Source organism: Etheostoma spectabile, chromosome 8, assembly GCF_008692095.1.
Source record: "Etheostoma spectabile isolate EspeVRDwgs_2016 chromosome 8, UIUC_Espe_1.0, whole genome shotgun sequence".
Taxonomy (NCBI): Eukaryota; Metazoa; Chordata; class Actinopteri; order Perciformes; family Percidae; genus Etheostoma; species Etheostoma spectabile.
In genome coordinates, this window is record NC_045740.1 from 19,678,658 (window position 1) to 19,691,678 (window position 13,021).

At 39.9% G+C, this 13,021-nt stretch overlaps 2 protein-coding genes across 4 annotated transcripts in view; both read left to right on the forward strand.

Moving 5' to 3' along the window:
- Positions 1-13,021, forward strand: part of LOC116693755 (mixed lineage kinase domain-like protein) — a 525,120-nt gene that overhangs the window by 286,405 nt on the left and 225,694 nt on the right. The gene's annotated exons all lie outside the window — the stretch shown is intronic.
- zgc:173742 (DNA topoisomerase 1) overlaps positions 583-13,021 on the forward strand; it is a 37,706-nt gene continuing 25,267 nt past the window's right edge. Inside the window, exons 1-9 of the mRNA XM_032522267.1 lie at positions 583-835; positions 1,181-1,321; positions 2,960-3,014; positions 6,271-6,317; positions 8,713-8,829; positions 9,058-9,145; positions 9,270-9,397; positions 9,574-9,689; positions 10,794-10,915. Of these exons, the coding sequence (XP_032378158.1) occupies positions 1,206-1,321; positions 2,960-3,014; positions 6,271-6,317; positions 8,713-8,829; positions 9,058-9,145; positions 9,270-9,397; positions 9,574-9,689; positions 10,794-10,915 (789 nt within the window). The 5' untranslated portion in view covers positions 583-835; positions 1,181-1,205. The remainder of the gene's footprint in view (positions 836-1,180; positions 1,322-2,959; positions 3,015-6,270; positions 6,318-8,712; positions 8,830-9,057; positions 9,146-9,269; positions 9,398-9,573; positions 9,690-10,793; positions 10,916-13,021) is intronic.

Here is a 13,021-nt window from a genome sequence, read left to right on the forward strand (position 1 = left end):
GCATTGCACTTGCACGCTCAAACGCTCTGACTTACCAGAACTACATCAACAGCCACGCGATTGCATTTTATTTTCAGATTCAAAATGACACCTTACCAGCATTTGCTGCACTTCTCCCAACATACAATATGAGACCAGTACGCTTCACTATGGTCAGAAATCCTTTTTTTATACATCCATCAAATTTTGGAATGACATTCCCCATCACATCAGAACACTACCATCCATCACATATTTCAAAAAGGCATAGGGCCTACAAAAAGCTCCTTCTTAACAATTACACTTGCACACATTGATTGCTCATGTGTTGTCAAAGTCTTGTCGAGTCTGTATTTGTCTAGCCCATGCTGATGTCCTGTACAAATGTTTATGTCACAATGTGCTGTAACTACATTCAGTGTTTTTTGTTCCTGCAGAACAGGAACCTGGTGGAAACCAGTTTTTAAACTCAGTCAGGCCTGTTTTTGTGACTTAATGTTACTTGTAACTTTCCTGTATAATAAATGAAATGAAGATTTCAAATAAAAAAAAGAAATGCATTCATAGCTAATACGTCTATTTTTGTTAGATATTTTCCCTTTCTAACTGAATTAATGCTATATTAGATGATCCATTTTCATGCTCCTGTGAAGACAGGTCACCGAATTAGACGGGTCACAGATTACGATGTAACACCGATAACGCCACCCAACCTTGCAGCTCTCGGAACTTCCTCAGCCAATCAGAAGTAAGCTGGAATTGACGCGTGCTCAGCTCACAGGGTCAGCTCAACAACGCTAGCAAAAATCAGGCGAGATTCCGCTCTGTCCATCAAATGAATTGAACCGCCTAAAAAGTTTGTATTTTTCACGAAATATAGCCCCGTATTGGACGATTTTAAGTAGTGAGCTCGTCCTTCCACGTTAGATTTCCACTAGCTATGCAATGTTCCACCATCAAGGAATAGGAGATATTTGCTTTTAGCTAGCTAGCTAACTATTACTCTAACGTTAAAGTCAACGTAACTTTTTTTCGGCCGGCTGGCGAACGTTAGCTAACAGCTAACTAGCTAGCTAATTGGCTAACTTGGAAAAGCCAAACATTTCCAAGGCGGTCATAAAATAACGTTTTATTGTGAGCCCCGTTTTTCTCCCTCCCAGCAGTAAGTTAATTTGCTTCCATTCATAACTGTTCTCTACAGAGGTAGCTAACGTCACACGAGAGAGATGGGAAGAGAGAAGGACGCTAAAGGAGAAGGCAAGGCCAAGCACAAAGCAAAGAAACTGAAAGAGCTGAGTGATTCTGAAAGCGCTGGTCCCGGGGGAGATACGACCAAGTACAGGTGAGGCTTGTGTGACGTTAACAACTGTAAGACGAATAGTTACATTGTTTGCTGACAAACACAGTTTAGCTAGCACCGAATCATTATTCCCTCAAGTGCAGTTATAAAAAATAAGTTACCTGCTTTTAGTTAAGTTAGAGCAACTCTCTAGTAATATGTATGTGACCTGACTGCAGCACATCCAATATCTGTTCAGCATCAGCTTAGGCCACACATCAAAGCTGTTATTTTATTTTATTTTTTTTCATGGATCCTGCAGGTAGCTTTGCGTTTCATGTTGTTGAAATGTGGAGATAAATGAATTTGGATAACGGCAGTCTTTGTGTGTGTGCTGCTACACACAGAGAATGTTGCGCTGGCTGAGCTGTCGAGCAGGCTGGTGGCATTTGAGCATGCATTAATTTCACCGAGTACAGTGTGGGTGGGTACTTCATCTTCATATGAATACATTAATTTACCTTGACATCTGATGCGTTTATCACCATGCATATGTGAGCAGACAAATGAATGTGGAGTGATCTGTCATTGGCTTGTGTAATTGATGAGAGCAGGGAGATGAATAGACACTTGGAAGCGCCACTGGCAGTCGAGCAGGCAGCTTTCTGTGACAGCTAGCCTCATGTTATTTCATGGCACACTGACGAAATTGCTGATTAAGGCTCTGCTTATCCTCATCAGCTACAAGACTCATGGAACGTTTTTTTCTTCCTGAGCATGACAGGGCCTCTTGCTTTAAATGTTCTGCTGCCTTAATCTGATGTTCAAAATTGAGGATTTCAAACATATAGGGGTCGGGGAAAAAATATAACTTTTGGCGATCATTTTTAAAATGTATTCTATTCCCTAGAATCAATATTTTTTTTGTAAATATATTTTTGGACCAATGATTCAACTAAATATTTTATGTTTATACGGTACTGCTGACAGCAATACTACATTATATCAATTTCCAGCATAACTGAAAATGCAGAAATGACATGTTATGTTTGTCTTCTGACTGACATGTGATGTGCATTCTTCTTAGGAAGCTATTAGTTTTTTGGAAATGTGTCATGATAGAAGTGTATTATTCGATTTTGTTTTGTTAAAGAAAGAAAAGAAAATCACAATACTCAGTTTTATTGAATTGCAATACTTCTAGAATCGCAATATAAAAAAAATTGCAATACAAATCGAATCGGCACTCATGAATGGTAATAGAATCTAATCGGGATAGAAGCATATCGTCCCAGCCCGACGTACACAGATGGGGATTACTTGCCGCTCAATTTTGTGTGACATAATCCCAGCCCTGGGTGAAAATGTCAAAACAAAAAGAAAACTGTTTAGAGCTGAAGGGGATCCCCTGAGATACTGCTTGTCTTGTTGGGGGCATTTTATAGCGTTGTCTGACTAGAAAGATACTGCCCAGGCAAAGGCTTGAATTGAACATCAGCCCAATATTCTCTCAAGCCCGAATTTGATAAGTGTTGCACTAACTGTCTGTTAGAGGCCTAGTCAGTCATGTCATAGTAAAATAAAATCAGCTTTCTTCTCACAGTTCTGCAATATTCTGCTCATGTGTTGCAAATACTAAATCACTTATAAACTTTTTTCTTTCCCTTTCCCTCCATCCCATCATGACATCCTGATGAGCAGTGTAAAGTCAACAACATCTACAGAGAAAACGCATAATGGAAAGTCTCGTAAGAAGGTAAGTCACAAATGTTGTTCTTCTCTCAATACTGCACAGTTGTGCTAACATCGTCCTTGAACCTCTCAGTCATGACTCAGCACGCATTGATAGAGCTACAGCCAACCAGAGCAACGGAACGACGCATCTCTGACTGACACATGCTGCTTGGTCCGTTTTGAAGTACGAAAAAATGGCTGCCATGTCACAAACTCTCAAATTACAGCTACGGTACACTATAATGTGTTTCTGAAAACATTTTAGGTGAGAAATAGGCAGAACTGTAACATGATCCTGATTTGTATTTGAACAGCATGTTCGATCTTGACGCTCCTCTGTCTAAGTCTTAAAACTAGGGCTGCATGATTATGGCCAACACTATAATCATGATTATTTTGATCAGTATTGAGATCACGATTAATTATTATGATTATTTGTTGATATTAACCAAAACTAATGTTATTTTCACATAAGCTATTTATAACTCCTTTCACATCCATATTGTGCTACATTTCTCTTATGTTGAAGTTGTACATACAGCTGCAACACATTTAAATGAAAATGATCTGAAATCAATAACCTATATTTAAAAAAAAAAAAAAATGTATCTCTGAGAAAGCTCCTTCACTTGTTTTCAACAATAACTGATTAAAAGAGCTAGGGAGAGAGGGGGAGTGCGATGGGGGTATACTCAGAGTGACTGCTGACTCATTATGAGTGGGTCCTGCACGGGTCGAATGGCGGGTCAGCGGAGTTACACACGTTGTGTGTATGAAATGTCTGTATCGTCGCTGCGCTGCATTTTTTTGAACTATGATATTCTGGCCATGGGTCACACGTCTTGCCCAGGTCCAGCAGCTCCGTCTCACGCTGTTACTCTACGAACTGAAGTTAATTGCATTCAATAACTTCTTCTGTGTACTCGCCGTGACCACCGCGATAGCAGAGATACCAGCGGAAACACTGGTACAAATACAGGTTTGCCTCTCATGCTTAACATTATACAGCTGTGTTGATAACAATTAAAACTGTAGACAGTAAGCTAAATGATGACATAGAAAACTTCAAGAAATCTTGGAACTATTTTCTTTCCTGCAATACTGGGACAAGTAAACTTCTTTGATGAACATCTGTTTTGAAAGTATTGTTTACTGTAAGCTATTGTTCACTGTGGATGTTTCTGCTAACATCGAGGATATTTGTAAATGTCAATTTTCTGTGAAACTTATTGATTTGATATGCGCTGGCCTGGTTGCTTTGGTTGTTTTTGTTTTGTTTTGTGAGGGGGTTGGGAGGGGTTATATACTTATGTTCTGAAAAATAATAATAAAAACTTTAATAATAAAAAACTGTAGACAAATGTCAGAAGTGTGTACCGGGGCTGTCGCTGCTGTGTCTCTCCATGTTGCAGCGGAGAGTAAGAGGAGAGATCCAAACACAGGCACAGCTTTAAAGAAGAAATAGGTCATGTAACGCAGAATTAAACCAAATTGATAAACAACATTGCTTCGTTTGTGGAAAGGCAGCAGATGCGAGGACATTAGGTGCTGCCTAGGAAAAACGTTACTTGCACACTAGACCCCTGTGAGCTAACAGAGGCTAACTAGCACTGGTCACTGCTGTTGTCTGAAAAACAACACAGACGGGTAAAAATGTTGCGTTTACTAGTAAACCTTGTGACCGACGTATGACTGACTACTATCTGTTGTGGAATTTTCCTCACGTTACTCTGTCCTCTGTGACTGTCTAGATCTAGAAACTAAGATGGTGCAGGGAACAACTCGGACTGGGACATGAACCAGACTGTGGTTTACGAAACAGTAGATTGGCTTTGCAAAAAAAACCAGAGCGTTCTATGAACGGAATGACGCATTTAAAATATTGCTCGATCACGCACATTTGATAGTGGGAAGCCAAAATTGTGATTGTGATTAAAATTTGATTAATTGTACAGCCCTACTTAAAACCGCCCCATGTGAGATTTACAGCTGGGTTTGGCCCATCCAGAGTCTGGACATCTGGAAATCTGTTTGAATGGGATGGGGGCCAGATGTATTTGCTAGAGCAAATAAAACACGAACTAGCAGTTTCGACAGGTTTTCAGGTTACTGCACAAGGCTAGATGTGGCTAAAATCTGACCAGCTGTCGTATTTAGTTTGAGGCCAATTTAGAACATCTCAATGCAAATTCAGTGTCATCTTGATCACTGGAAGGATTGTGACAGTCATGCGAGTCCATCCATAACTCGTGATCCGTCTGAAATTAGCAGCAGGGTGAAGATTCCAGCCCCAGTTACCCACTGACCCCAGCTCAGACTGTCACAGCTGCAGTATGTGCAGCAGCTTGTCCTACTAGGTTACCTCCGTGCTATTTCATTCCCACATTGGCAGGGATTATTCAAATGTATACCAGTACCCGGAGCAGTTGAAGTAATCATCTTACTCTTAACTTAATAATTCCAGTCTCTAACCAAGAGCCTCAGACTGTATCAGAATCAGAATACTTTATTGATCCCTTCCGGGGAAATATTTAGTTGCGGTTGCTCACGGTCAAATTCAAAGTAAAATAAGGGTAAGAAAAGAGCAAATCAATGAGTGTTTCAAAGTAACATAGCTTACTGTAAGAAATAAATAAAAGGTTAAGTAGAAGTAAAGTGAGATTAGGTTACAAATAGGTTCAGGTTAAAAAGATTGTTTCAAATGGATTGTAGAAATTCTATTGTAGTGCAGTGTCAACATGAATATAGTACGAACATACAGAAGTACGTTTGTGAATAATGAGTAGCAGCAGAAAATAAATGGCACATTTAGTGCATGTAGTTGATAAATTACTGCACCAAGTAATTAATAATAATTGTTGTGTAAGAATATTCAGATGTGATGTGGAGATGCGTGCCGTGAGACCATTAGTCTAGACTTCATCAGACCAAATATCTGTTTCATTGTCTCTGCTGTTTTTTTCTTTTTCCAACATAAAGACAACAGGAACTTAATACACTTTGGGAGCGGTACGTTGAAGAGTGCGGGGTGTTTACATAAAACAAAGGTTGGCAAGACTGGGGAAATGTTTACCTGTTTTAAGATCTAAAGTAGGATGTGTATTACTGTACTCGCCAGAAGATATGGCCTTTGTGGTTGTATGAATGTTTGAAGACGTCATGCATACCTTTTGTTTGTGTAACCATGAACACGGTTACTGTGCATATTGTGCCATCTGTGTGCATGTTCTTGCATTGCAGTTATATTGTGTTGAACTCAATGTGTGTCCTTCCCTCAGGTCAAGACCCCCAAAACTGAAAGCTTGGAGGCAGCCAGCAGTCCCAGGTAGGGATTAGAGTTGCACGATGTTGACAAAATGTGATGCTGCGATATTAAGATTAATTTCAATTTTTTTAAAGATGTAAAGTTACAAAAGTTACGGGAACCATATCAAAATAGATTCATAAGAAATTAAATAAGGTTTCTTACAACACAAGGTTTATTTCAACTGACTGTCATTTTGCACTGGTCCAACATGAATAAATAAATAATGACCATGTGTACAGAACAGGTTGGACAGTATAAAATAAAAAAAAAAGAGAACAGGACATGTTTTACTGGTTGGACAGTATAAAATAAATAAATAAAGAGAACAGGACACACCTTTTCTTTCTCTTCTGTTTCGTTTTGCCGTCTCTATCTATTTCTTCACTTACACTGTCATGCTGTTGAAATATGCACACACTGTACGCTCCATAAGGTTTGTCCCGTAGTGGACCCGTGTGCTGACGTGCACTAACGCGCAAGTGGCACGGTAACTGGCCAATGAAACACGATCATTATAGCATTTCAAGTAAGCTCTAAATCAAACACAAGTCACACAGCCAACGGCCGGGAACAATTTAAAAAAAATATTGCATACTTATTGTGACACTTTCAATATATTGCGATAACGACATTGAGTCGATATATCTTGCACCCCTAGTAGGGAGGAAGTTATCATACCAGTAAACAGACTGTTTCTTATTAAAGGTTGTGATAATAAACTGACAAGCTACCACGGAGCCATAGTACTATAAATCTTATTTTTCCCCATTTTATTTTTCTTTCTTCCTTTGTCCCCCCTCAGGTGATGGAAATTAATTCTTGTGTTTTGATGTTTAAGGGCCCTGGTCAGAAGCCATTCCCATTTTATACAATGTGCTAAGCTGTCTCACAGAAAATTAATTTTACTCTGCACGAAAGACAAATATCTGTGGCTTGTCAGGAAAGTAATAAATGACATGGCATGGTTTGAGTAGTTGGATGCTCTGCAGGGTGTTGCCGGGATGGCAGACGCTAGCCGGAGCCCTGCTGTGTCAAATCTGTCTCACCGCAGTGTTTCTACAAGGTTGTTAATGGATTGTTTCCCAGCCGTGGACTTAACCCAACCCAATATGGCGAGAGACATTCAAAGGAGATGTCAATTTGAAAAAAAATTTGCTAAATTCTTAATGGGTTAACCCATTAAGGTTTCTTATTTTCCACCAGAAAGACTGAGGTGGCAGCCGTGCTAGTCCAGTGGGTTTCATGCAGGGAGGAAACTTAAGGGCTCGCAGCAGAGTTAGGGAAGAAACATAAGGCTATTAGAACCACACACCGTAAATGTCAATGGACGCAGTGACCCGCCCTCCTTTTTGTATAGCTTTTTATGGATTTTGCTCAGTGGTGCAGTATACCAAAAAAAAGACCATTTCTACGCATGCTTTTTTTTTCTTTCTTTCTTTCTTCTTTCCACATTGAGCAGTGGAACTGAACAGCTTGGCAATGGCACACACTTAAGCAAAGTGAGAACAAAAAGAGAACAGGGAGAAAGTTAAACAAAAGCGTCTCCCATATGTGTAATTTGTAGTGAAAATAGAGCATAAGTAGTTTGCCTACTGTGAAGGATTCAAGCATGTTACATTTGTCAGCATGAATATGATTGTGACGCATTGACACCTGCAGGCAGACAGTGGGGTTTCTGCCTTCACATGCCATATAAATCCCTTTGTCCCTGATGGGAACAGTCAACAAAGCCTTCTGCAAAGGGAACCTGTTGGAAACCAATTTAGTCTATGTGGCTGTATTTGGACCATATTCAGCAGTACACGCTGTAAAAGATGACGTTTAAAAATTGAGCATTCCCCCACCCACCAATTCCTGACTCTGCAGGGAAATCCAAGCTTCCAGTTGGGTAATCTTTCTGTTTTTAATTTCTAATGGCTGTAATCATTGCGGTTTTGTTAATGTTGCTTGATTACCATAATTATGTGTGATTTCTTGTGGTCAGTGTGTCGTCATTGTGTGCTAAAGGATTTTTTTCTCTCTGTATTAGGCAGGGTAATTTTGTCCTAATTCAGTGGCAGACTGCAGTGAAAGAGAGCCGTCAAGCTTTTACATTTTCTTATTAGGCTGTTGAGTATGGGCTAATTCAAAATGGCAGACAAAAACAAAATGACATCTTAGAAATGCGTGCAACAATATTAAAAGGAGGATGGGGTCAAATCTGCAGGGTTTTAGAGGGGTATCTTATTTCACTCTGAACTAAACTTTAAAGCTGCAGTTTCCTATGTGCTGTGTGTTCATAAATATGAAAAGATTTGTAACTTCTACAACAAAGCTAACTTGTAATTATTTTAAAAAAGCAACTATTAACAATATTAAGATGAGAAGTTCATTCAACCTTATATGACTGTCCTGCTTTCTTTTTGTGATCTAGAGAGTCTGTGAAAGAGGAGCCAGAGGATAATGACTTTACTGCAAACAAAGGGTTGAAAAGGAAAAGAATGAAGGATGAGCCCATGGAAGGCCCTTCAAACTCCACTGCTACACCTACGTAAGCCTGGCCAGGTCTTTGAGCTGTGGATTGGGGGATAAACCCGATAGCAACAGCTCTTAGAGGGCGAAGCCTATACTCATAATCTATCGTTAACAAAGTTGTTTTGGCATCTGAAACGCATGCTAATGATTTGTGTATGAATATTTAAATTAGTTTATAAATGTTCTAGCCTACATTTCTTTCTGTACACTATTAGTATTCTGTCTGTCTCCTGGGTACCTGCAGCTCAAAGAAGAAAAATAAGCGACATGGGCAGGAAGAAGAAAGTGACCGAGAAGCTCAAAAAAAGAAGTCAAAGAAAAGAACAGAAAAGGTAAACCTCTGTCTTCCAGAGGTAATCTGGCTCCATCCATAATACTACTGCTATATGAAGTGTGGAAATGTGGTTTACGGTGGGATGTTTGAATTCACTTCTCAAGCGTTCTTCCTCTGCACAGACGGTGAAGAAAGAGGAAGGAGAGCATCCAGTCTCCAAAAGAACTAAGAAGACAAAAGAGGAGATTGCGGAAGCAAGACTTGTGAAGATCAAAAAGAAAGAGGAGGAGGAGCAGAGTCGCTGGAGATGGTTAGGAAATGCTGCTTTTTTCATCTTGATTGACCTGGACACACACACACACACACACACACACACACACACACACACACACACACAACACACACACACACACACACACACACACACACACACACACACACTTTTTGTCAAATGCATCCTCATTTCTTCATCTTGCTTTCTGTCAGGTGGGAGGAAGAGAAGTATGAAGATGGGGTGAAATGGAAGTTCCTGGAACACAAGGGACCCTTCTTCCCTCCCGAGTACCAGCCTCTGCCAGACAACGTTAACTTCTACTATGATGGTCAGTTGAGCACGGAAGTGAAATCTGTCAGAAAGGGTTGAAAGGGTTTCATACACAATCACCATGTTTTCACTGTAATTTGAAATAATATTGGTACCCCCAGGGGCCAGACCATTCACAGTAAATGTATACATTTAAAGCACAGCATAGTAACATCACTTTTTGATGGCTTTCTGGGATTCTTTTTTTCATTTCTTTCCCCCTGTTTTTTCATGTGAACTCGTTCATTAAAAAACCGGCATAAAAGCAGCTAATGGAACAAAAATTAGATGGAAAACTGTAAAAAATGACTCAAATGCGCAATTTAAATAACAGTACCCGTTATTGTTTATATATGTTCCGTTTATATATACATGTAAATTTGAGAACCACAAGTTAAAGCAAAGTTTGAAAAAAAAACACTGAGTGCAGTACTTGTGTGCTAGGGATGCTAATTTAGCCAGATTTTATTATGACACGGGGTTTATGAATGGCTTCCAAGAGAGACTGTCTAAAAATGTGACAGTAGTTTGGTGCTCATTGTTAACCTTACCAATTTGGAAAAGATGCGTCTTTTGTGATTTCACTATAGAGTAATTGATACAAGAAGTTTGAATCTGTGAATATCTTTCCTACTTTGCTCACGTTTATAAAACCAAGAGCACGGATTATGAATCTGTGCGCACAATTTAGCTTCTTTTTCTAAACTAACCCCAGGGAAGCTCCGTAATTTTAAATGAAAACTGTTTTTGAAAACGGTAAATTTTGTATCGTGCTTTATCGTTACATCCCTAATGTGTTCTATGGATGAAAGTTAACAGGCATATAAAAACACAAGACACACATACAAAATTGGATCTTTACAATGCTAAAGGTGTATTACTGGGTCACACGCTGACTGGGATTGTGTTGCTTTGTTAAGCAGTCAAGCCACAACAGACAGGATTCTAGAGGAGCTGAAGTGGGTGTTACAGCAAGTTGGATTTTGTTCTAAGCTTCAGTTTTGATTTTTGGTTTTTTGTAAAATGTCAGTTATGACAGTGAGGCTGTAAAGTTAGGAGCATCATGTCGTATCGTGCTGTTGAATACAAATAAAATGGCGTGCTTGTGTTTGTTTGTGTGCAGGTAAGAAGGTGAAGCTGAGCCTGGCAGCTGAGGAGGTGGCGTTGTTCTTTGCCCAGATGTTGGACCATGAGTACACCACCAAGAAGGTGTTCCGGGAGAACTACTTTAAAGATTGGAGGAAGGTAAAGCAAGCACGAAAGAGATTCCTAGATTTTGTCTGTTTTGTAAGGGTGGGAAAAAAGCCTCCCCACAGACCTTGTTAATGTGTGATTTATGTTACAGTCCAGACCAAGGTTACATAGCAAGGTACTTTTCTACACACAATAAGGAGAGCCTGCCTTCCCATAACAAACCCAGTCAGATTACGTCACATACACACTTAAAATGGATCCTGAACTTGATAGGAAGCCAATGTAAAGAAATGAGAGGGGAGTGATGTGAGTTGTCCTGTTGGATCTGGGCAACGGCCAATGGCGAAACTCCAACTCAACAGACCAATGGTGTTACTTCATCACACACTCACTTAGTAACAGACTTGCACATTTATAGGGCCCGCTTTGCTGCTTACCAATTACTTCAAAATATTATTAATAAATACTTAATTTTGATTTTTACCATTAAATGCCTTCAGGAAGACTTACAGTGGTATCAAACTTAAGTTGTGCATGTTCTGTCCACCTGAGGGCAGTCTGTCAGTCAATGTCAATAGGCAGATAATGATGTTTTCGACAGGTTTTATCCACGGTTCTTATCATATCACGTTCATGGGCCTTATAACTTTGCAAACGAACCGAGCAAGTCTGTCGCTCTATTTTGATGGCCATAGGGGAGGCTTCTCCCCCCCGTCCTCCTCTTCCAGCTTGTTGGGATGTAGTGTTGACAAGTGGGCTCTCAAGTTCCTGGTCGTCGCGTGGTATGTGAGTTTGGTCCTACATATTTTACATATGGCTTTGTCCTTACTTTTTTTCCCTGTTTCTTTGGGAACCCAAAGTAGTGCCACACGTTACTTTTGAAATTGTCAGGAGTGTAGATTTCTACCTCCTTGCAGGCATGGTTGTTGTAGCGTAACTGCTAACCAGGACGCTAACGTCACCTACAGGAACCAAGATGACTAATAATAGCCTTGCTAATGAGCTCGCGATTCACAACTTTACCAGGCATAAAAAGCCTCAGAATCTGAAATAATGCCCATAACAGGTTTGAATATTAAGGGCTGCCTAATATTTGTTTAATATCTTTTTTTTTTTTTTAAATACTCAAATTATATCGAAGTTCAAAGTCAAAGCCTTAATGCAAACCGTTGTGTTTTTAGTTCAGCAACATTTCCCTGCTACGTTGATGATGACCGGGAGCTTTGTCAACTGTAATTTCCTATTCATTAAAACTTTTGACTGTCAAACCAGGGGAATTATGTCAGCTCCAGGAACATTCTCTTGATAACATCCAGGTACATGTATTAGTTGTCTGTTTTGCAGCTTTGTGTTGTGAACTGTAGCATATACCGTGGGGCTCAAAAGTTTGGGTGCCCCAGGTAAAAATATGTCACAAAAAGTTAGATTTTATTTACATCATTTACACTTTCAAAATAACAGAAAACGTCGTTGGGGTCTGCAAAAGTTTGGGCACCCTGCAGAGTTTATAGCATGCACCGCCCCCTTTGGAAAGCTGAGACCTGACAGTGTCATGGATTGTTCTCAATCGTCGTCTGGAAAGACCAAGTGATGTCAATCTTCAGGTTTTAAATGCCAAGACTCATCTGATCTTGCCCCAACAATCAGCACCATGGGTTCTTCTAAGCAGTTGTCTAGAAAACTGAAAATAGTTGACGCTCACAAAGCAGGAGAAGGCTATAAGAAGATAGCAAAGCGTTTTCAGATGCCAATATCCTCTGTTTGGAATGTACTTAAGAAATGGCAGTCATCAGGAACAGTGGAAGTTAAAGCAAGATCTTGAAGACCAAGAAAAATATCAGACAGAACCGCTCGCAGGATTGTGAGAAAAGCAAGTCCAAACCCACGTTTGACTGCACGATCCATCCAGAAACACCTGGCAGACACTTGAGTTGTGGTACACTATCCCACTATAAAGAGATACTTGTACAGATAGGGTCTTCATGGAAGAGTCATCAGAAGAAAACCTCTTCTACGTCCTCAACACAAAAATCAGCGTTTGAAGTTTGCAAATGAACATATAGACAAGTCTGATGCATTGTGGAAACAAGTTCTGTGGACCGATGAGGTTAAAATAGAACTTTTTGGCCGGAATGAGCAAAGATACGTTTGGAGAAG